This window comes from Cryptomeria japonica, chromosome 2 (assembly GCF_030272615.1).
Source record: "Cryptomeria japonica chromosome 2, Sugi_1.0, whole genome shotgun sequence".
Taxonomy (NCBI): Eukaryota; Viridiplantae; Streptophyta; class Pinopsida; order Cupressales; family Cupressaceae; genus Cryptomeria; species Cryptomeria japonica.
In genome coordinates this window covers 587116434-587142139 of record NC_081406.1, presented here as the reverse complement: position 1 = coordinate 587142139, position 25706 = coordinate 587116434, and the positions used below count along the sequence as shown (strand labels likewise).

At 34.6% G+C, this 25706-nt stretch overlaps 1 protein-coding gene across 2 annotated transcripts in view; it reads left to right on the top strand.

The window, feature by feature from the left end:
* The window catches only part of LOC131051865 (truncated transcription factor CAULIFLOWER A), a 118189-nt gene that overhangs the window by 40080 nt on the left and 52403 nt on the right, over positions 1-25706 (top strand). For both annotated transcript variants that reach the window (XM_057986469.2, XM_057986468.2), the window contains exon 2: positions 25559-25631. In XM_057986469.2, the coding sequence (XP_057842452.2) occupies positions 25559-25631 (73 nt within the window). The remainder of the gene's footprint in view (positions 1-25558; positions 25632-25706) is intronic.

Below are 25706 nucleotides of genomic sequence, written 5' to 3'. Positions count from 1 at the left end.
TGTCCCAGAACCTAGAAATAGTCAACCGAGAGCGATAACTAGTCAGAAAATAACCCAAATGGATTGAAATTTTGGAATTAAGCACATGGACCAAGCTGGAAACTGAAAATAAGGTCTAGAATGAAAAGCAAGCAACTACCGACACCTACCGGCATGAACTCATAAAACTGCACAATGAATTGAACAAGAATTAAATTGAAAGGAAATTGTTTTTTGGTTGATGCAAGATTGCTCATAGACCAGGGATGCTCCTGCATCAAAGGCTTGCATCCATGTTTCCCCATTAGTTTAGTTCTATGATCGTGTGGGGAATTCTCTCACCAAGAGTCCTTTTCTCCACATTGCTTGGGACATTGGCCCATCCTTCTTTCTCTGGCAAATTTGATTAGAGAGGAATTGAAGGATCTTCCATGACAAGAGAATGTTTAGTCACTAACTTTGGATGCACATTATTAGTGGCTTGCAGGAGATATTATTAACGGAATGTGATTTGTCATCCCATGTGGATCATAGTGATCAAGTTGTTATCTAGAGACTTGGTTTGGAAGGGTGTCAGCAGAGGCCTTCCTCTTCAAAGGGAGGTGTTTGTTTCAGGGCTAAGGTTTGACAGGAAGGATTCTGGTCACACCCTCCTCCTTGTGTTTTGAAGATAAATATTGATGGTTCATTTAGAGGAAATCTTGGGCATGTTGGAATTGGGGGAGTTGGTAGAGACAATTCTAGAGTAGTTTAGTTCTTTTTCTCTATGTATAAAGGTCACCATACTAATAAATTTATGGAGGCTCTTGCGATTCTTTATGCGCTAGAGAGATGTTGTTCTTTGGGGTGGAGAAGTATCATCTGGGAATCTGATTCGCAGATTATTATTGATGTGTTAAATAGACAATAGTTGGAGGGAGTGAGCTAGCAATTGGCCCTAGTGGCAAGACACATTTTAAGATTTTGCAGTTCCTTGGAATTTGTTGTGCTTTGCTACATTCCTTGGAAATGAAATAAGGTGGCAAATTGTTTGGCTAGATGGGCTTTTGAGTAGATGGTTCGATGGAGAGTTGGGGATTGGGGGTAGTTATCCTTGGAGTATTCTAGAGTTCTAGAGGATTTGGATATGTGGAATCTAACATTGGGTGCCAAATTAGCATCAAACACGTATGACATATCATCATCCAAATGGGTATGTATGCTACAAGCTAAGTTTCACAATATCAAATACCCCAAATAGTTAAAAAATGTGGGACTTCAGAGTAATTTGTAGAGAAATAATAAATCCTCATGTGATGACTTCCCACTCCTTGAAAAAGTAGGTCTTACAAAAAAACTCGTACATACCTCAAACAACATCGAAGCTCTAAAGTCGAAGACTATTTTTTTCAGTTGGATCACGTTCTTTTCAGAGCCCAAATAAGAAGTATGAGGGATTGCAATCTCCCAGAAAGTCAGATATCCCTCCTCACACAATATATCAGTCAAAGGAAAGTTTTCATGTCTCAACAACTAGACACTCTAGCTTGGGCTCCTTATAAATTGGGGCAAATACACTGTCAAAATAAGTTATGTATCCTTAACTCATAGGACAAATTCAATTTCGACAGAACAGTGGCCTTATAAACTATGTTGGGATGAAGCATCCTACAAAAAAAATAGGTACTTTTGCCTAGGTAGCCATCAATAATCACATACTCACAAGTGAAACAGTAACCAAACTAGACATAGCCAATCCTTTTAATTTTCCAATGTGTGGGATGCAAGAAGAGTCAACATATCATCTCCTCCTAACATGTAATTCTTCTCAGCGATGTTGGGCCTGGCTACAAAACAGACTAGAATGACATTCAACACTTCTAAGGACATTGAAGTAAATGTTTAACTCATAGGCACACCTCCACAATGAAGCCATGTTCTCTGCAAAATACATAGTCAGATCGTCCGTCCTAATTGGAACATATGGTGGGAAAGGAATAGATACATCTTCAGAAATAAAAATCTTCACACCTTAGAAATTGTTACCAAGATTGAGAGATCAATTTCAGAGGTGGTCATGGCCAAAGTCATAAGGCAAGACTCTAGCAAATCTTTCATAAATTGGGACTCCATTTGCCTTCAGAATTGGAAATTACTTCATCCACTAGAAGCGAGTTCATGATAACCCAAAAATAAAGTTAACAACTCCCCTTTTATCTGGGCCCCTCCCCTCAACGAGATTATAAACTCAACTTTGATGGAACCTCCCAAGGCAACCTAAGACCCTCGGGGGCAGGGTGTATCATAGGTGATCACTCAAGCCAAATTATATCAGCCCTTGCTATTAAACTGTAAGAAAGTACCAACAAATAGGCATAAGCTCTAAGCTCTTGTACTACTTGCAAAACTACATCTAGTAAAACATGAAAGAATAAAAAAATCTATATAGAGGGTGACTCTTTGAACATACTAGAAGCTTGTAGACATTCCAATTCACTGAATTGGTAACTTCACTACATCTTTGTAATGGTTCAAATTTGGAAATCAGGGTTTCAATGATGAAACTACAAGTAATCTCAAACAAAAAGGAGCAACTTATAAAGTCATTCGCATAAGCCCCTGTCATAATCAAAAGGCCAGCTTTAAATCACACTCACTAAGCAACATATTAAGTCTAAAGAATGTTAGTCAACTTTGAGTGTTTAACACTTTTAAGCATAGAAATGTAAGCTAAATATATGTGAATTAAGCCGTTCCATTATTCCACTGTCAGAGAGGATGGTGGTGAGTTAGTGCCCTCTCCACTTATAACCATTGTATCTTCCTCGTCACCGAACTCATCGCACACCAGTGTGATGTTCGACTTGTTCAAATCCAGTTGGACAGGGACTGGAGGAGTGTGTTTGATCACCACCTTCATGGCTTTGTAAAATCCATTAGCCCTGAGAAGTATCCAGTCATCAATTTCATCCTCATGGTTGAGCAGAGAATTCATGTAAACCATTGGGCAATCAGTGTCCAAACTTGCATAGAACCCATTGAAGAGACATTTGATACCTGGGGAAGAACAAACAAACTTTGCTGGAAAAATACCCACCGCCAAATTCACCCCAGATAGGGAAATGAAATTGGCCAAAGCGACTTCAAGTTTATCCATAGAAATGATCTGATCCACTATATACTTGCTATGAAAATCCTTAATCATCTCATCAGACTTCAGGCTGAGGAGTCCAAGGTCGACTCGTTTCCATCGCACAAAATCTCACCACATCACCCTGTAGAGTCAATCCAACGCAACCATGATGAAAGGAAAGATGTGGTGTGAGATTAACACAGATTTGGATGCAAATGGCAAACTATGACACATTATCTCCCACGCCTGAAGTCCTTGACTACCGCCGTGTTTAAATATTTTTATCAGGATTTGATCTTTTTAAACCCAATGCACCTTTTTTTATGACAACCTCATTACACATGAATATTTACTTATCCTAATAATCTTTTAAGATCCACCTCATCATACTCTGCATTCTGTACATTGTTATCAATAGTGCATGGTTTCAAACTCTTGAAATTTATTCAACAACAAATTCACGTGCCGGAAGTGATAATTAAGGAACCAATTGGTCACACTTCTCTTAGCTAATATGTTAATTACCACCATCAAGTCTCCTTCGATCTAGATTTTATTGATGCCTTTCTTCAATGCCAGTTGAATACCCAGTAACAATGCAGAGATTTCAACTATGTTATTCGAGCCTTCAGATAAATGCTATAGACTGAACCCATAATCTGACATTTATCATTGCATAGCACACCCACTGCTCCGTATATTCCCAGATTTTCCAAGATTTCGCCTTGAGGCTCCATCAAAATTGAGCTTTATGAAGGATGGAAGAGGTGGTTTCCATGAGCTCTACAACCTTAAGAGTCTTTTTGTTTGAAACAACACATGAACCTAGATTAGGTGGATGCCACAACAAACTCTAGGATTCCAAAATGAGATTATCCCATGATGTGAAAGTCTTCCTTATTGGAATTGAGCAAAAGAGATGCCATTGCTATTTCTGAAATAGCAACCTCGATTTTCTGAATCAGCTTCGCAGTTGATGATAGTTTTTTCCTGAAAATTAAAACATACACACAAAGATTCGAATATGACAATAATAGAGAAGCTACATAATATTGTGTATAAAAATTATCATGATGTATTATATTCATAGGAGAAAGAGATGCCAAAGGTGTATCGATAAGGCATAAATTTCAAGTAGAAGTAGATAATAAATTCTCCATAGATATCATAGAAACGTTATGCTCTACTCTTCTTTATAAATATTTTATTTCGAATATATTGACTTTAACATGCCCTTTTTAGGAGGACCCATATCACTTGTAAGTATGAAAAAAATGCAGTTGACGTCTGGAAATTGATAAAAAAGTTTATACCCTTCAAATCTCTATCTCTAGTTACATAAAGAGTAGAAATGAAACCCCACTTCTAATACAAATCCCACTAATCAAAGTTACCAAAAACACCCATTGACATATTGTGTAACCCTTTATACACCCTGTCGTATGTAAAATTCATCATTATTTAATTAGAATCAAAGGGAAATCATGAATCCCTATGTAACCAAAGAATTTTAAATAAACCAATGAAATAATGCAAAACAAAGTAATAAGAATATAAAATATTAAATTAAAACTACTTATTCCATGATCGTATATGGCTTCCATTGTTGTTCTCTTCTCTATGGTATGATGGCTCTCAAATATCGCTCTGGTAACCTGCAAGTGACACAAAGATTCAAAGTTTGTGATTGTACCGATTGTTCGTGATTGTGTTGTGATTGTTGAAAATGGATATTGAATGCTCAATTTATAGTTTTTTGGAGAGGACTGATTGAGAGGTGGAACAAAATGATTAAAAAGTGGAACACAGGTGAGCTTACATGCTGATTGATAGTTAAACTGTTGATTGGGAGATGAAACAGAATAGATTGAATTGTTAATTGAGTTAATTGATTGAGAAAAAAACTGACCGAACTACTTATTCCATGATCGTATATGGCTTCCATTGTTGTTCTCTTCTCTATGGTATGATGGCTCTCAAATATCGCTCTGGTAACCTGCAAGTGACACAAAGATTCAAAGTTTGTGATTGTACCGATTGTTCGTGATTGTGTTGTGATTGTTGAAAATGGATATTGAATGCTCAATTTATAGTTTTTTGGAGAGGACTGATTGAGAGGTGGAACAAAATGATTAAAAAGTGGAACACAGGTGAGCTTACATGCTGATTGATAGTTAAACTGTTGATTGGGAGATGAAACAGAATAGATTGAATTGTTAATTGAGTTAATTGATTGAGAAAAAAACTGACCGAAAGATGAAAAAGAATGATTGGAGAATAATTAAAGAATGATGTAATTAATCAATTAATTGAAATAATCACTTAAAATAGATGGAATAGTTAACTGATTGAAAGTTTTTTTGGAAAAAAACAAAGTAGAAGATAGACATAGAGATTGAAAAGATAATGATTGAGTTAATTAATTAATTGAATTAATTAATTTAGCATGTGCGTGCATTTTGACTTTGATTTTCAATTTAATCTTTACATGAGATTTAATTTAAATATCGAATTTATTTTAAATTCAATTTGTTATTTGAATATATTTAGAACTTGACTTTGATTTTCAATTTGATTTTTGAAATCATGCACATGTATTAGAAACTAGAAGAAATTAGAAGAAATACAAATTTTAATGAAATTAGAAGAAATATGAGTTTGAATGAAATTAGAAGAATTAAATAAAATTAGAAGAATATGAATTTGAATGAAATTAGAATTTGGGGATTTGGAATTTGAATTTGAATTAGAAGAATAAATTAGTTAATTAAATAATTGAAATACATTATTTAATTATATAGAAATTGAATTTAATTAAATAATAAAAATTATTTAAATTGAAGGATTAAAATCACAATTAATTAAATAAATAATATTTAGAAAATGGTTAATGATTAAATGATTATTAATAGAAATAGAAATTGAATAATTAGTAAGATGATGAAGGAATATGAATTTAGAAGAATAAGATTAATTAAAGTAATTGAATAATTAAATAATTATTTAATTAATTAGAGGAATGATTAGTATGCGATTAATGATACATTTTTTAGGTATCTACATTTGCCCCTCTTTGAGACAATGTCAAAACGATGTTTCAAAGAAAACAAAAAAAAAATTGTCCTAGTAATGCTTAACGTGTAAATATATGGAGAGATGGAGGTAGGATGCCCCATCGAGAGATTGTTTATGCATTAAAGGTATGAATGATCTCTCGAAAGAAGAAGAATGTGAGATAGAAGAATAGTTAGTTGATAAGAGATAGAGATAGGTGATGTGAAGATGATATTGAGATAAAATGAGAGAATGAACCTTAGAATGAAATAGAGTGAAAGATGAGAATTAGAAGCAATTGAGGATGATTGATATGAGATGATAGATTGATAACGATAGACTTAAAATGAAGATGATGGCTTTCACGAACTTTTGTGCCTTTATTCATAGCGTAATATATATTCATCACTGAGCCTTATTATGTAGCAATGGAGCTTTGCACATCAGGTAAGGAACCAAAATGTATCTTTGAAGAAACAAACATGTAGCAGACAAGGAGTGAATCCTCCATTCTGGGAATAATGTCAAGGGTCAAGGTATGTGCGATAGTCACAAGCATAGTTATCCTTCATGGGATACTTTTCGAATGAACGTACCAATCACAGATACCCACTGAAACTATTGCCTCAAAACTTCATTGGTTCACACCACAACCAACAAGCAAAGAAAAAGATGATGCCCATCATGGCTCCTCTAGTCACTTGTGGACATCCTTGAGTAGCATAGGAACATAATATGTCGCAAAATGATAAAATATAAAGACTAACTAAGATAAAATTCAGCAGCCATACTAGTATGTGTCTTCATTTTGATTGCTTGATGTGATAGTTGATAATGTCTGATCTTAAAAAGTTTGGACCCCGTTTAAGACTGACCTGTCTGATTTCGAGTGTATCCTCTTCTATTTAAGACAAGATAATGATCACTTGATATGGTTGTTTGACGATTGATAAGACAACTTGATCGGTTTGATTGTAGATTTTTTATTAGATAGTTGTATCCTTTTTTAACTTCATGCGAAGTGTTTGCTTGATATTTGCTAGGGTGTTTGATTCTTGCGAGATATTTTATTGCAAGTTTTTTTTGATTGATTATTAATTATTTTTGGATTTTGTGGATTGATATTTAAATATTTTTGGTTGATTTTTTCAAGATCGTATATGGATGTTTTTGGTTGATTTTGTTTTATTTCAATGTTTTTTTTTTTGAATTTTTTCAAGACTTTATATGATTTTTAGGATTATGTGTTTTTCAATGTTTTTGGATTTATTTTTTTTTCAATTTTTTTGATATTTTTTCAAGACTTTATATGCTTTTTGAGATTTTTTAATTAAGCCCCTAGTATGGAGACCTATATGACATGATGATCTATAGAAATACATGTGGAGACAATGAATTTTTGACATGACCTATATTAATGCAATAGACATGATGAAGATGCATTTCCTATTCGAACAAGGATGACTGTGTTTGTTTAGCATTTTATAATACACCAATTGAATTAGAGGTATAGAATATTTCATAGATAAGCGATCAATCGATCCTTAAGGTCCGTTAAAAGATCCAATTTAACACACTTAGTGACTAGGATTTACAAATGGAGACGTGACAAATTTTCCCATTGGTTCTTGAAACTTTGATCGTCTTTTTCCCATGTGTGTGCAAATGAGTTAATTCCTGCTCGTATTCACTAATGATCCTTAGCATCGTATATGAATAGCTACGTGGATTATTCTAACTTCAAAAACATCCCAAATAGAGTCGCTGCCAGCAATCTTTTAGAGCTCCAATGATAGGGAGATTGAATGAGAAGTTACTCAATAAGCCTAAATTGGTTTAATTTTTCAAGTGGACCCAAGGATATGTTTTTTTTCTTTGTTTTCAATTAGTGTTTGCAATGACAAACTTCAACACCCACACCTCTTCTCAAACAACCACCCCATTATGTGTTATACAACTTTGTTCTAGCTTGGTTCCTCAAGTTACTCAAGTCCTCCACTAGAGGTCCAAACTCCAAAATGGTGTCTTGACTGTCATTATTGGTTTAATTAGGCCCTTTGTGTGTATTTCAACTATTTTACACAAGTTTGGAAGGTTATAGCATCATTTAGGCAATCGGGTTCAACTTTTTGAGGAAAACAGGGCTAAAAGGCTACTAGCCCGTGAAGGCCTAATTGAGTGAGTTTTGCTTGCATAGGGAAATGATGATCATAGCCATCATGAAACTTGAATTAGGAGGTGTAACCAAGGTATAAACTCAAGGATTTTCATGGTTTTAGCCCCTGAGAAGTTGGAATAATGATTGTCCATGTTTTTAGGCAAATAAGTAGGGTTTTGAGAGGGTTTTGTCCATGTAACAAAGGAGACCACTTCTAAACTCCACACCAAGTTTCTAAACTCTTGTAGGACCTCTGCCACATCTTGTAGAACACTTCCTCAACACATCCCTGCATGACATTTCATCAAACACTTGGTTTGCAAACTAAAACATGACTGTTTTATTCACTTTCACTGCTAATTCACTATTTTTCTGCAATTTGGAAGGTTAGAATTTCATGGAAACTTCACCAATGCATGTATAAAACTCTAAATAACATTGTTAGCACCTGTTATAAGATCCCCAAGCATGAACACTTCCATAAAACAATTTTTGGATTCAAAAGACATTAATTTCCCAAAACTGGGTACGTGTTGCCAGCCACAACTACAACACATTTGCAAGATGAAATGCACATTGTTTGGAGCTCTAAATACATCTACAACTCCAAGAAGACTAGAGTAGACCTCTGCCTCAAGTTTTCTCATTCAAATTGGTCTTTGAGCACAAACAAGTTTGAGTTTTATTCATATTGCTAGCCAAATCCATATCCAACTTGCCTAGCATATGCTCAAGAGCATTTATTTTGCACAACCTTGATCAAAAGATGAATTATTTACATTGTACATGAGCAATACAACTTGTCTAAGTCCATCCATGGGAGCCCAAACTTGGATTAGACAAGTTGATGCATTTTGAAGGCCAAAACCCTTGACAAGGCAGCCAAAGAGCAAAAATGAAACAATTTTATAAAACCAACTTCAAAATGCACAACTTGCAAAGAAATTACATAAAATTTATTGAATATACACCAAGATCACTGCCTAAAAGGTACAGTACATAAATGATAAGCTACAATACGGACTGCTGTACAAATGAAGCCCAAAACATGAGAAAAATAAAAAAATTGCTGCCCTTTTTATTAATTATGATAGAAAGTACAAAAGACAACCCTATAACAACAAGAGGGAGGCATATATATAGCATTTGAAAAGTGGTTATCAAGTCCTGTATGGACAAAAGACATTTTTTTGTCTTCTTTTTACAAAAAGTGTCCAAAATGACAACTTTTACAAGCAAAAATGACAATTTTTGTTGCTCCAAGTGACAATTTGAGCAACCTAACTCAACCAACCTTCCAAAACCACCTAGGACTAATTAAAAACACTTTCTAAACATGTTTAAATGATTTTCAAAGCATGGTTAAGCCTTTAAGGCAATTTTCCACTTTTTAGCCATTTTGGCCTAGAAGCACAAAATTGAAAATTCAAGCCCCAAGAAGCAAAACTTGATCTCTCAAGCACAAAATGAGATCAAACACTTATGAAATGACTAAACACAACCTATGAAAACATTTTGAAACTAACAAGACACTTAAGCGTGAAAAATACCAAAAATGGAGAGTATAAGCAAAACTAGGTGCTCCTGCACCATCCAACAAGGTTATAGACTGTAATTTCTCGAATATCGCTTCATTTCTAGCAGGCGTCCATAGCCCTGATGGAGTTACTCGTATGTTCCCCTAGTCAATATTTTGTCGCACTTTGTATGCATGATATTCAGTTATATATCATTGTTCTTTTGCCTTGAAATGAATATTTGGCATAACACTTTATCTTTTTTATTTTCTTGTCTTGACTTGTAAGTAATGAAACTTACTTGGGTGTGACAATTACAGTGGTGCTGAAGTAGAATTTTAGATTTTTCACTAGTCATATGATCAACTAGGTGTCTCGAATGAATTAGAGATTTTGTTAATGCGTTTGAGATATAGCAATTGATAGATTTTGGGTTAACAAGTTTCAAATAGTGAAATCACTACCCAACCATAAGTAAAGTGTTGTCATAGGGTAATCTTAAAAATGAATGACCTTAGGATCTCAAATACTTCATGTCTGAATATCTAAGAAAGGAGACGTCATTTGTTTATCTTGAATGCAAACAAATGATAAACTTGGACAATTGCCTTGTTTTATTGATGCTGATATATGCCAATGCAAAATTTTTGCGAATGTGATGCATTTGAAAAAGAAACTATATGTGATGCAGTGCTTTGAATAAAATGAGATGTAATGCGGAAAGAAAAACCTAAACTAACCCATCCCTTAGATATAGTATTGTTTAAGGTTCATGTTGTTCATACGGTCAGTGAGTTTTGTGTAGGTAGTTCATTGGTCTTTGTTTGAAGAGTCAGATAAAAATGTCTTTTCCAATAGGATATAAGGACTCAACTGAGTGTACATGTTCGACATCTCCAATGCTGATTTCCTTAGTTTTTGGATTATGTGGATCATCAAAGGGAAATCCAACTCTGGAACCCATGAATTCAGTTATAGCCTCATCATTTTCAAACCAATTCAATTGTGATAGATCTTCTTGCCCCCATTCTTTCAAGTGCAGGTATATGAGGCAAATAGATTCGAGTTTCGAAGTTGTGACATGAGTGGGTGTTATGTTTGTTTTTATTGATGCACTTGAAGATGATGATGAAATCAACTATGTCTTGATCTCATTAGCTGGAATTATGCTTGTTTTTGTCACTACATTGGCATTTGATGATGATGCACATAAAATTGTTGACAAGTTGTTCTCTGCAGTATGATCAAGATTGGTGATTTAATTGATAAGGGGTTCATGAAAAACTTGTGTAGAGCGATTGGGATCATGAGGGGACTAGGAGAAATGGTAAGTTCATTTGAGAGGGAATCTTGTGAGAAACATGGAGGATTATGGCATGGAGATGAAGGGATGAAGGGATCTTGATCAGGATTTGGAGAAATAATGGGATCTTGCTTAGGAGGTGGATGTTGGATGGGACTTGAAAGGACACTTTGTTCTTGAAATAAAAGGGTATCATTATGAATGGGATAGAAGAGAGCGAGGGGATCATCATAAGATTCTTGGTTGGTGGGATATTGATCAAAATTTGGGTAGGATGGAAGGGTTTGTTCTTGATCTTTATATGTTTTAGAACTCATTTCTTCTGATTTTGGATCATCCTCTTGACACGGGGAAGGAGTTTGGATACGCATGGGACATTTTTGGAGGGTTTCAACCCTTTGGCCTGATGAGAAAGGATTTTGAATGAGACTCTATAATAGGAGTATATGATGTGATTGGGTCCTGAATTTTTGAAGCATGGGAAGGACTAGCATCATGACTTGGATTAGATTGGATTTGTATTATGGATAGCCCTTGGGAGGTTGTGTTATTGGATAAAGATATTGTGAACTTCTCTTGTGTGACTTCAGGGTATAAGGAAATGATTGAAGATATGGAGGCTACTTGAGGTGCAAAGTCTTGATGGGAATAGTCATTGCTAGACATGGGCAGATGACCTTGTTACATGATAGGTGACACATTGACCATGTTCAATTGATGTCCAAAGGGTGACATGTTTGTAAATACACTTGCATTCATTTGGGACACCCTTGGTGGTGTATTTGAAGATATAGGAGGATATTCACAGACATGTGATGCGACTAAAGACAAAATTGAATGTGTGATTATGTGTGACCTTGGTAGTGGTTGACTTGTTTACACAATTTGTGGTGTTGAGAGTTGTGTTGTTTGTTGTATTGGTTGTTGGATTTGTATCTTTGGATGTGTTTGCTATTGATATTGGTTTCTCATGTTTATTTGTGTGGGAATAGCTGGTATGTCTAATCTCATAATAAGAGCTTGCACATCAATTGGCTCTAAGTTCATATTGGGATATCCGAATTTTAGAAATAGTTTGAACATCTGGGATCTACTCTCTTCACTTTTTTTAACATTTTGTTCCAATATATCTATTTCTCGAGCTAGTTTCTCTTGAAGTGGTGGAGAAATAGGTATGACACTTGTTTATTCCTGATAAGTTTGATGCATGTTTTGAGACATGTAAATGTTGGATTGAGATGATTAATTGTTTGGTTGCAATGACATGGTCCCACGAAAGTTGGAAATTTGATAAGGATAATGTTGTCTCCTAGAAGTTTGAGAGATTGTTTCAACCATTGCACTATATGCCATTTTTTTTTTTTGGGGGGGGGGGGGGATTTTTGAAGTTTAGGGATGAAATGCAATGCAACTAAGGGATGAAAGTACAAACCTAATTTTGAGAATTTTGAGAATTTTGAAAACGGACAAATGCAACTGAGGATGACAAATGCAACCTATGTTTTTGAATTTTTCGACAAATTGGATTAAGGAATAACAAGATGAAATCCTAAAGAATGACAATGCAACTTTGGACTTGGATTAGGGAACGCCCTAATTTTGAAGATAATGCAAAATAGAGACAATGATTTGACCCTATGTCTTATGAGGATCAAGACTATGCAATGACTAAAAAATGGGATTATGACGATTGTGCAAGGACCTATGCAAAGATTAAAACGACTATGCAAGGAGTTATGTGAAGATTATGATGACTATGGAAGGACTATATGTAAAAATTATGATGACTATGCAAGGAGTTATGTGAATATTATGATGACTGTGCAAGGACTATATGCAAATATTATGAGGACACTAATGGGATACAAATGAGGATTTTATAAGAACTATGCAAGACAATGTAAGGACTTATGTGAAGATTATGACGACGTATAGGGGAACTTTATGGGGACGCAGATGAAGACTATGCAAGGACCTATGCAAAGTAAGGACGTAAATGAAGACTATAATAAGGACGATAATGAGGACTATGCAAGGACTATAATGCAAGTGTTGATGCAATGTAAGGACATAAATGGGGACTATAATGCAAGGACCGATGCAAAGATTATGAGGACGCTAATGGGATGTAAATGAGGACTGTATAAGGACTATGAGAGACAATGCAAGGACTTATGTGAAGATTATGATGATGTATATGGGAACTCTATAAGGACGTATATGGAGACTATGCAAGGACTTATGCAAAGTAAGGACTTAAATGGGGACGATAATGAGGATGATAATGAGGACTATGCAAGGACTTTTGCAAAGAAAGGACATAAATGGGGACAATAATGAGGACTATGCAAAGACTTATACAAATTAAGGACGTAAATGGGGACTATAATAAGGATGATAATGAGGACTATGCAAGGACTTATGAAAAGTAAGGACGTAAATGAGGACTATAATTAGGACGATGGAAGGACTTATGTAAATGAGGACTATAATGAGGATGATGCAAACCCTAAGGACTCTAAGAAAACCTATGGTCACAAGTATGCAAAATTTTGGACTTTGTTGGACTGTCTGATGTTTCAAGATAGACTTTGTTTCAAGTAACTTTGTTTGTGGTACAAGTATGTTTTTCAATTCTAAGAACACTATCTGAAGATAAGTATAGTTGGATGAGTTGTGTTTTGACGAACTACGATAATTCAGATCCATGCAAGGTAGGGCCTAAAATAACTCAAATACTCACTCAATACTGGTCTAGCACAATGATACATACAAAAACAAAGAAAACAATCTTAGGCTGGATATTGGAAACCATTCAAAGAGGCCCTTACAATAAAATACGGAAACAAGATGAACAATTAGAGAGTCTGGCAACACTGGCTCCACTCCACGACACACACTTTTCGGACATGCCAATCTCTCGTACCTCGATGATACAAAGATCTTATCACCGAGGGATTTCTGTCTCATAAAGCAAGGTACATGAAGGGTATCTATGGGATACGATCCTGATGTAGGAGCATCCCCGATTATTTGCAATCTTGCATCAACCAAAAACATTTTCCTTTCTGTTTTGTTTTCTATTTGCAGTTTCAGTTTTCCTTTCTGTGTGTCCTAGTTTTGGCTCACTGGATCCTGTGGAGTTGGATTGTACTTGAAGACTTGATCATCTTTCTTTCTTCCAGAATGCATCACATTTAGATCACTTTCTGAAAAGATATCACTACCGGTTTCCATGACAGTTGCTTGTTACCGGTTTCCTTTGTTACTAGTGGCATGGACCTATTTTGGTGATCTACTATAATCTATTCTGAAGCTTGTGAAGCCTTGGACGTTGATTATGATGTTCCTTGGCATGTGGCCAACGTTTTCCCATGATCTACATTTCATCCTTTGGATTTTCCAAAGGAATCTCTTGGCAGAGGCCAACCTTGTAATTTTCATGTTAGGTCTTGTTCTTCGGGTTTTGATCCCTTCTGGGCCGACTGGATCTTTTGGATCGATATATATTTGTAATGATGTATTAGAATGTAATGAATTAGCGAATCAAGTAGCTAGACTGTGCATAGAAGATAGATCTTTCGATTCAAGGTCTCGGTTGTGACCTATTCTACCAGGCTTGTGTGTCAGTATGTTGTAACCTGGTTGTTACCAATTGGATGTAATCAAATTTCATGGAATAAAATAATCTATTATGCATTGCCTCCATCATATCTATGTGTTTCTGTTGTGTTTACTCTTGCTGACCAATTTGGATTGATCTCTTTGAGGTCCCTCCTCACCAGTGACTACTTGAAGTGGTATCAAAGCTAGGTTTCGTGTCCTGAATTTTTTTTGTAGGTTGGCGGATTGCGGATCCGATCTGTAGCTGCAGAGGACTAGCGTGAACAATGGTGCAAATAGAAAGTAGGAATGGTGGAGCGCGTGGGAATGTAGGCCCTGCTGTGATGGATATGTTACAAGGAATAGTAGCCCGATTAGAAGATGTGGAGACAGCCCAGAGAAGAGGCCGACACATTGAATATGCAAGTGAAGATGAAGGAGAAGAAGCCCCGACAGAACAAGCAAACCTACCAGCGGTCGATCTAGATGAGGAAAGGTTTTTAAGGGTTTTGAGTAGGGCGAACACTAAACCTCATTTTACTCCACCGAAATATGATGGGAAATTAGATTCATATGAATTGATGGATTGGATCTCGGAGATGGAGAAGTATTTTGATTTTGAAAATACCACAGAAGAGAGGAAGGTGAAGTATTCATGTACTCGGTTCAAAGGTCATGCATCTCTTTGGTGGGAACATTTGTAGGTTGATATATAAAGAAGAGGTAAATAAATAATTAAGATATGGGATCAAATGATTGCTAAGTTAAAATAGAAGTTTGTGTCGACGAATTATCAAGTGGATTTGTTTCGGAAATTGCAAAATTTGAGGCAGAAGGAATCTAGTGTGAAGGAGTACACCGAAGCATTTTACAAGATGAACATCAGTTCCAGACATGTTGATGATGAGGTTGAGCAAGTTGCAAGATATTTGAATTGATTGCGGATATCTATACAAGGTGAATTGAGTATGATCAAATTAGGGATTTTTGAAGAGGCTTACTAGTATGCCCTAAAGGAAGAAGATAAGTTAAATAAAAGACATGAGCAGAGACATAGAGGTAGAGGTGGAAGGTTTACTGGAGGAATATTTCAAGGAGGAATCTGATATATCGGAAGAAGAGGAACCAGCACAGATTAGAACAAGGACAAGGAAGTGACTAAAGATGGTAATGCATACCTTAAGGATGATAGAAATCCCTACCGAAGGAGAGAACTGGATGGTTACCGGAATGAGAACTTTGGAAGACAAGACAAGAGGATATTTAGAGGAACTTACTATAAGTGTAGAGGAGAAGGACATCGTGCATTCGAGTGTAAGAAGGAAAAGAATACCAGAAGAGTAGCAGTGGTGGAATAAAACCCCACTGGATCTGACAATAAACTGGAAGATGGAGAACTGTTGATGATGAGGAGAGCTTTGTGTCATATCGGAGGAGATGAAGAGCCCTTGCAGAGGAAGAATCTGTTCAAGACCAAATGTAAGGTATCCGATAAGTGTTGTAAAGTTGTTATTGATAGCGGTAGTTCAGATAATGTTATTTCAGAAGAAATGGTGAATAAGTTGAAATTAGAGAGATTGAAACACCTTAAGCCTTATCAAATAGCATGGATTCAAGATGAACAAAGTTGTTAGTGAGTGAACAATTTTTGGTGAAATTGAAAATTTAGAATTATCATGATGAAGTTTTGTGTGATATTATGCCTATGGATATTTGTCATCTTTTGTTGGGTAGACCTTGGTAGTTTGATAGACAGGAAGTACATGATGGGAGGAAGAATACATACACTATTGTGGCCAATGGAGTGAAGCAAACCTTGTTACCTTTGGAGTAACTTTTGAAGATTGAAGTTTGTACGAATGCTAGAATCTGTTTGGTAGATGGAAGGAAATTCATGGATGGACTGAGACATGAGAATGTGTGTTTTGCCTTAAATCCTAAGAAGACTAAGAGACTGGAACCAGAAGGAGAGAACCCGAAAAAGATAAGAGATTTGTTGACAGAATATGAGGACATCATTTCAGATAATGTACCTGATGGATTGCCACGTGTGAGAAGTATCAATCATTGCATGGACTTGGCTCTCGGAGCTAGTTTTCGTAACAAAGCTGCACACTGGTTGACATTGGCAGAGAATGAATAACTGAATAGACAAGTGCATGAGCTGTTGAAGAAAGGTTTGATCAAGGAGAGTATGAGCCCTTGTGCAATACTAATAGAATTAGTACCTAAGATGAATGGAGAGTGGAGAATGTGTACCGATTCAAGAGCAATAAACAAGATCATAGTGAAATACCAGTTTCCTTTGCCTAATATGGATGACATAATAGACTGTTTGAGTGGAGCAAAATACTTTACAAAGATATATTTGAAGAGTGGATATCATCATATTAAAATTAGAGAAGGTGAGGAGTGGAAGACAACATTCAAGACAAATGAAGGACTGCATGAATGGTTGGTGATGCCTTTTGGATTGACTAATGCACCAAGTACTTTCATGAGGCTGATGAATGAGGTATGGAATAATTTCTTGGGTAGGTTTTTTATTATATATTTGGATGACATTCATATTTTTAGTAAGACAAAAGAGCATTTCTTGCAGGTAAGACAAATTTTGCAAAGATTGAGAGAAGAGAAGTTGATCAATATCAAGAAGTGTACTTTCATGAAGGATGAGTTAGTCTATTTGGGATTTGTGATAAATGCGGATGGTTTGAAGATGGACCTCGAGAAAGTGAAAGCAATTGTTGAGTGGCCTGCACTGAAAAGCATTTGAGAGGTAAGATCATTTCATGGATTGGCTAGTTTTTATCGGAAGTTTATCAAAAATTTCAGTTCAGTTTGTAACCCTATGACTGAGACCATGAGAGGAGATTCGAAGGAATTCAAGTGGACCATTAGAGAAAACAAAAGTTTTGAACTGTTGAAGCAGAAAGTGGCTGAGCAGCCTGTATTATATTTACCGAATTTCAATTAAGTATTTCAAGTGGATTGTGATGCAAGTGGAAGAGAAATAGAAGTAGTCTTGAGTCAAGAAGGGAGAGCAGTAGCCTATTTCAGTGAGAAATTGAATGATGCCCGGAGGAGATATTTCGTGTATGATCAAGAATTTTATGCCATAGTTCAAGCCTTGAAGAAGTGGAGACATTACTCATTGCCTAAGGAGTTTGTGTTGTATACAGATCATCAAACTTTGCAATATTTGAACAGTCAGAGTAAGTTGAATTAGAGACATATGAGATGGGTAGAATTCTTGCAGAGTTACACTTTTGTGTTGAAGCATAGAAGTGGGAAATTTAACAAAGTTGTTGATGCATTGAATAGGAGAAGGAATTTGCTGACAAAGATGAGAGTGATAGTATTAGGATTTGAATATTTGAAGACCTTGTGTGATGAAGACCCAGATTTTGCAGAAACTTGGAAAGCATGTAGAGAACTGATTATGGTTGATAGAAGCAAATGGTTGGATTACTTCATTCAGGATGGGATGTTATTCAAAGGAGTTCAGTTGTGCATACCTAAGAGTTCTATGAGGGAGAATCAGATAAAGAGGAAAGACAATGGAGGACTAGGTGGACAGTTTGGCATTGACAAAACAATTTCATTGGTGAGTGAGCAATACTTTTAGCCCCAGGTTCATAAGGATGTTAAGAGATATGTGCAAAGTTGTAGAGTTTGTCAAGTTGCAAAAGGTAGTAGTCAGAATGTGGGATCTTGTATAAACGTTTGATAGTATCGGTAAGACCTTGGGAGGATATAAGCATGGATTTTGTACTTGGATTGCCTAAGGCACTGAGAGGGAAGGATTCAAAGAAGTGAGATTAAATGGATTACCTAAGAGCATAGTTTAAGACAAAGATACTAAGTTTGTTGGCTATTTTTGGAAAAAAAATGTTTTGGAAGAAGATGAAAACAGATTTGAAGTTCAGTTCTACTTTTCATCCCCAGATTGATGGATAGACAAACTCTGTTAATCGGAGCTTGGGAAAATCGTTGGGAAAATTTTTGAGATGTTTAGTGGGAGATAAAACCAGAAGTTGAGATTTGATCCTTGCACAAGCAAAGGTTGCCTACAACAATTCAGTGAATAGAAGTACCAGAAAAACACTTTTTGAGATTGTTACCAGTGTGCATCCTAGAGGTATATCAAAATTGAGAAACATTAGCAGTGAAGACCAGAGAAGTTCAGAAGCAGAAGACTTTGTAGACCACATGGCAGCATTGCATATTCAGGTTAAACAGGGTGAACTCACAATAATGGTTCCCACTTTTTTGCCACTTTTGACACTAAGATGCACAACTTTAAAATATTCTTCAACTTTCGATAATTCTAACTTTTAAACTATTAAGAATTTGAAGATGATGTAAATTACTGATTTGTAGCATTTTGTCTGTAGATTCTATATATATTTTTTAAAGGATTTTTTTTTAAATTTTTTCATCTCCCTCGAAAAGTAGTTTTTTCCAGAAAATTACATTTTTTAAGAATGATGTGCCTCTCGAAACACATAACTTTTTTTATAAATGATAAAAACTCAATTCTTTCAAATTTTGGTTTGTAACATCAATATCCAGAGCTTGCAGTGGGTTTGATAGTGATATGTTAAATATTTTTTACTTTATTAAGTTTTGAAGTCCGACTAATTATATTTTAGACATAGGTGTACGTTTGAACACATAACTTGTTCTATATATATCGAAATTCAATTTTTTTTTTGTTAGAAAGAAGACATCAATACTTAGGACAGATATTTTTCAGAATTTTTTTGAATTAGTTTACTATTTTTCCCAGTGCATTGAATAGAGAAATTCTTGTTCGGAGAAAAACTATGTTTGGTAAAATTAAAAAAACAAGTTCATAATAAACTCAATATGTAATAAAATTATAGTAATTGGAAATCTTGATTCGAGGACTACAATACTACATTTTGGGTTGTCAAGATCATTCCATTTGAGCCTTCAACCAGAGGTTTGAAGGTAAAAAATCTGCAAAAAAATATAGAAAGCTTCAGAGAAGTGTTAAAAAAGGAGTTCGAACGAAGGGGGGTTCGAGCGAACCCCCCATTTTTAGGGGGGTTCGATCAAAGCTCCCCAATATAATTGAAAAATGACATAAACAAGAATTAAAGGTGCTTCGCTCGAAAGAGGGGGTTCGAGCGAAGTGGGGGCTTTGCTCGAACCCCAAAGGGTAGTTTGTTCAAACTCCCCCACTTCGCTCAAACCCCCCCAAAACAAAATTCTCCACATTCGCCAATTTTTTTTGTTGGAAAAAGTGGGAACCATTAATGTGGGATAGTGCAACAACATTTGGAAGACATGAACAACAAGTATATGGAGAAGGAAGATGAGAAGAGGAGACAAGGAATTTGAAGTTTACTATGAAGTGATGGTATATCTGAGGAAAGAGAGATTCTCAGTTGGAACTTATAATAAGTTGGAGATGAACAAGTTTGGACCTTGCAAGATTTTGAGGAAGTTCGGTTCTGGAAATGCATATGAAGTGGAGTTACCGGATAGTCTAAGTATTTCACCTATATTCAACATTGCAGATCTTCATGAGTATCATGAACTAGAATTCAGTGAGGACAGTGTTGACGACTTGGAGAAACAGTTGCCCCGGAAGGAACCCGATCAAATTGAAGAGATTTTGGAGAGTAGGATTGAGTGTAGTACCCGTAGCAATCAGTATAAGGAATATCTTGTGAAGTGAAATGACAAACCAGTTAAAGATTCATCTTGGATTTCTCAAGCAGAGTTAGACCGCCTTGGTTTCCCTCTGACCCCAGCAAAGTGAGAGGCTCACTTTTTCAATAACCCCAGATGTCTGATGCAGGAGCATCCCCGGTTCTTTGCAATCTTGCATTAAAAAAAAAAACATTTTCCTTTCTGTTTTGTTTTTTGTTTGTATTTTTAGTTTTGCTTTCTGTGTGTTCTGATTTTGGCTCACTGAATCTTGTGGAGTTGGATTATACTTGAAGACTTGATCGTCTTTCTTGGTTCCAAACTGCATCTCATTTGGATCACTTCCCGATAAGATATCACTACCGGTTTTCATGACAATTTCCAGTTACCGGTTTCCTTTGTTACCTGTTGCTTGGACCTATTTTGGTGATCTACCAGAATCCATTCTGAAGCTTGTCGAGCCTTGGGTGTTGATTTCAATGTTCCTTGGCGTGTGATCGACCTTTTCCTGTGATCTACGTTTCATCCTTTGGATTTTTCGGAGGAATCTCTTGGCGGAAGCCGACCTTGTTATTTTCATGTTAGGTCTAGTTCTTTGGGTTTTGATCCCTTTTGGGCCGATTGGATCCTTCGGATCGATATATATATTTGTAATGATGCATTAGAATCTAACGAATCGGAGAATCAAGTAGCTAGAGTATGCATAGAAAATAGATCTTTCAATTCAAGGTCCTAATTGTGACCAATTCTATCAGGCCTGTGTGCCGATATGTTGTAACCCGGTTGGATATAATCAAATTTTATGCAATAAAATAATCTGTTATGCATTGCCTCCATCATATCTCTGTGTTTCCATTGTATTTACTCTTACTGACCGGTCCTGATTGATCTCTTTGAGGTCTCTCCTCACCGGTGTTTGCTTCAGATCCGTACTCCCGGAATCAATGAATGTGAGATTTGGGCTACTAAGTTGTGGTTCTTATTGTAAATTTCAAGGGGTCCCGATCTAGCCAGGGATTCATAGAGAAAGCCACTTAAGGCTTTAGTTAAGGTTATCGGTGCAGGGAAGGCCCCCACATACGTCGAATTCACTCAACACTCTAGCCGTCTGACCAGTATATTTATATAGCGGCTTGAAAACCCACTCGAGAGTACACTGGGAGAGATGATATCCCCAACACATCCCAATTTGAAGTACCTCTGTGGGGTGATGAAATCCCCAGTCAAAGATACCCCTCACTACTGAAAAGAAAAAGTGGGTGTCATTATCACCTTTCCCTCTCTCCCAAGACCCCGAAGGCGGGTGGAAAGGTACTTAATGCAATAATAGTTCCACCCAAGCCACAAAAAAAATTATTTTTTCCCTTATATATTACAATGTGTGATTTATTTTATTCATAAGGAAGATTCATGTTCATTTTAATGCCCAAACTGGGGTGTGAAATACACATGTGCATGTCTATTTTAAAGCACCAAGCTGAAGTGTGAGATCATGCATGTCAATTTTAATCCCAAAATCAATTTTAAGCACCAAGCTGAAGTGTGAGATCATGCATGTCAATTTTAAACCCAAAATCAATTTTAAGCACCAAAATGAAGTATGAGATCATGCATGTCAATTTTAAACCCAAAATCTAAAGTGAGTTAACCCTAAAGGATCCTGCAATCAAATTATCAGTAATCTCAAAATAGTCTAGGATGATCAAGCCTTCTCTGTAATTTTACAAACAATTTGTATCAGAAATCAAAATGACAACACTAAAAAGGTTTGTTTTTTTTTTTTTCAACCCCAAAATAAAATTACAAAGAAGATGCCCCTGATAAATTTCTGAGAGCTTTCCAAAAATGTAATAATTTTAGAAAAAGACATTAATTTGCACTTTAGAGAGGAGATTTATGGAAAAACATGAATTTTTTAAAATCTAGCTTTACGTTAATTATTTGACATCAAAATCAAAAGTGTAAAGAAGATACCCCCTGTGAAATTTCAATAGATTTCGAGAAATGTAAGATTTTTTTTTTTTTTAGTTTGTGCCTAGAATTTAGAATTTATTAAAAAAATTAAAATGATCATATCTCGGCCAAACAAATGGTACAAATCCAATTTTTTTTTATTGTAGGTGTGTCTCAAGATCCTTAACCTGTTGCAAACAAATCTCACAGAAATTCATTTATTTGCACCAAAAATCAAAGATTTATGAAAAATATAAAAAATACCATATCTCACTAAAAAATTACGATCTAAGGCTAATTCTTAATGTTTTGGAAGATATGATAAATTTTTTGAACAACCTACAATCTTGTTTGGACCCTGATTTGCACAATGTTAGTCTTGAAATTTTTGAATAAAACACCAATTAAAATTAGAAAACCTCTCAGAATATGAATTTAAAAGAGAGGTGTAGTTGCAAGATCCAATACCTATGCCTGCAGGCATACATAAAATTCTAAATAAGAGTGTTATTGATTCACGTCGAGTTCAACAAAATATTGTATGTAAAATTCATCATTATTTAATTAGAATCAAAGGGAAATCACAAATCCTTATCTAACCAAAGAATACTAAATAAACCAATGAAATAATGCAAAACAAAGTAATAAGAATATTAAATATTCAATCAAAACTCCCCATTCTATGATTGCATATGGCTTTTAGTGTTCGTCACTTCTCTGTGGTGTGATGACTCTCAGATATCGCATTGGTAACTTGCAAGTGACACAAAGATTTGAAGGTCGTGATTCTATCGATTGTTTGTGATTATATCATGATTGTTGAAAATGGAGATTGAATGCTCAATTTATAGATTTTTAGAGAGGATTGATTGAGAGGTGGAACTCACATGAGCTCACATGTTGATTGATAGTTAAACTGCTCATTTGGAGATGGAACAAAATAGATTGAATTGTTAATTGAGTTAACTGATTGAAAGATGAAAAAGAATGACTGGAGAATAATTAAAGAATGATGTAACTAATCAATTAATTGAAATAATCACTTAAAATAGATTGAATAGTTAACTGATTGAAATTTTTTTTGGATAAAAGCAAAGTGGAAGATAGAAATAGAGATTGAAAAGATAATGATTTAATTAATTACTTAATTAAGCATGTGCTTTCTTTTTTACTTTGATTTTCAATTTAATCTTTGCATAATATTTAATTCAAATATTGAATTTATTTTAAATTCAATTTGGTATTTGAATATATTTAGAATTTAACTTTGATTTTCAATTTGATTTTTGAAATCATGCACATGTATTTAAAATTAGAGGAAATTAGAAGAAATATGAATTTGAATGAAATTAGAAGAATTAAATGAAATAAGAAGAATAAGAATTTGAATGAAATTAAAATTTGAGGATTTGAAATTTGAATTTGAATTAGAAGAATAAATTAGTTAATTAAATAATTTAAAGAAATTATTTAATTATTTATAAATTGAATTTAATTAAATAATAAAGATTATTTAAATTGAAGGAATAAAATCACAATTAATTACATAATTAATATTTAAAAAAGGGTTAATGATTAAATGACTAGAAATAGAAATAGAAATAGAATAATTAGTAAGATGATGAAGGAATATGAATTTAGAAGAATAAGATTAATTAAATAATTAAATAATTATTTAATTAATTAGAGGAATAATTAGTATGTGATTAATGAGATATTTTTAGGTGTCTACACACCCTTAGTGACTTCCTGTCCATTCCTTTATATATATAAAATAACCATAATATATATGCATCATAATAATTGCAAAATTTATACATGCACTTATTATACCCCTATAACTTCATTATTGAGCATGTTGCTAGGAATTGTTGACAAAGTGTTTGACATGATTCTTAGGCATAAATAAACATCAAATACTTGCACTAGTGTTAGCTAGTTCTAATAAGATCAAGTATCTCTTAAATTATAAACTTTGGGGCCTTTTAATAACCAACATTATTATACAAAAGAAATCACATTACAAATTTATATAATTCACTCTTAGAGTCAAATGTTGAAAAGTATCATTAAGATGAACTATGACTTGATCATATATTGTCCATTTATAATGTTTTTTGACAACATTACGAGTTACAAATGGGAAGTAAGCTTCACATAACTATACTCATTTGTACCATGGGAATATGAGATCTATGCTACATTGCTACCACATACAAGGAGATCCTTAGATGTACTATAGGGATTGGGCTAGGTGGCCTTACAAACTAGGTCACATGTAAGAATGGGTGGGTACATCAAAATGTAAATATAAAAACGTTTCATTACCCTAATCTAAGTTAAATAAAATAGATATATACACATGAGCAAATATTAACTTAGATTGATAAATCACACTTTCAATAGTGATAATTTTTATTTAACTTCTAAACTAGAAAAGTAATTACAAAGTAAAATAAGGACATAACTCTAGAGCTGATGTGAGTGAGTGAACTTGATGATAAGGTACTACGATAATTTTGTATATAAAAATAGATGGTATGGATAATTTTGGTAATTTTATACATAAAAATAGATGTTATGAATATCTTTTGTTTTAAGTTTTGTGTAGAACCTTGACATTTTTATGACAAATCTCTAGATCAAAGTTAGTCCAATAAGAATATATTTATTTTGTGGTCCATATATTTGATCCTTGCAGTTGTGCAATTTTGCTTTCTACTTTATCAAAATATATGGCCCTTAAAGGTTTAAATGATTTGTGGTATTTAGAAATACCTTAAGGAGGTTGTTAAATCATAGTGACATGTTCTCCTAGGTTAAAATCTTAGATACCAATTTTTATAGATCTATACTAAAGATTGCTACGTAATAAGTAACTTTGCATTCATATGATAATTCTAATAAAAATTATTTCTAGTGCATCAGTTGAAATGTTCCTCTAATTATTATTCCTTTAATGTTTGAAGAATGTGAATAATTCGTGAAATATCCTTCATCATAAATGAATACAAATTGAATGTTTTTCAATATAAGTATATAGTAATGAATGATGCAAGAATCTTGCTAATTTTTTCTTCTAAATAGCTCTAAGGTTAGAGTAACTTAAATAAAATATATATTTTGTCCTCTTAGCATATATTAAATAATATAGTCACAACTATCACGACCTAATGGTCATGGAATTTTGTGGGTAGGGACATGAATGTGGTCATTCAAGAATATCATGAGCATGTTAAAAGAAGGGGTAAATTGCCACCCAAAGTCCAGGTATGGCCTCTTTCCCATGGTTTAGAAAGGATTGGTTTATATCACATTCGGATTCAATAAGAGCCACATATATCA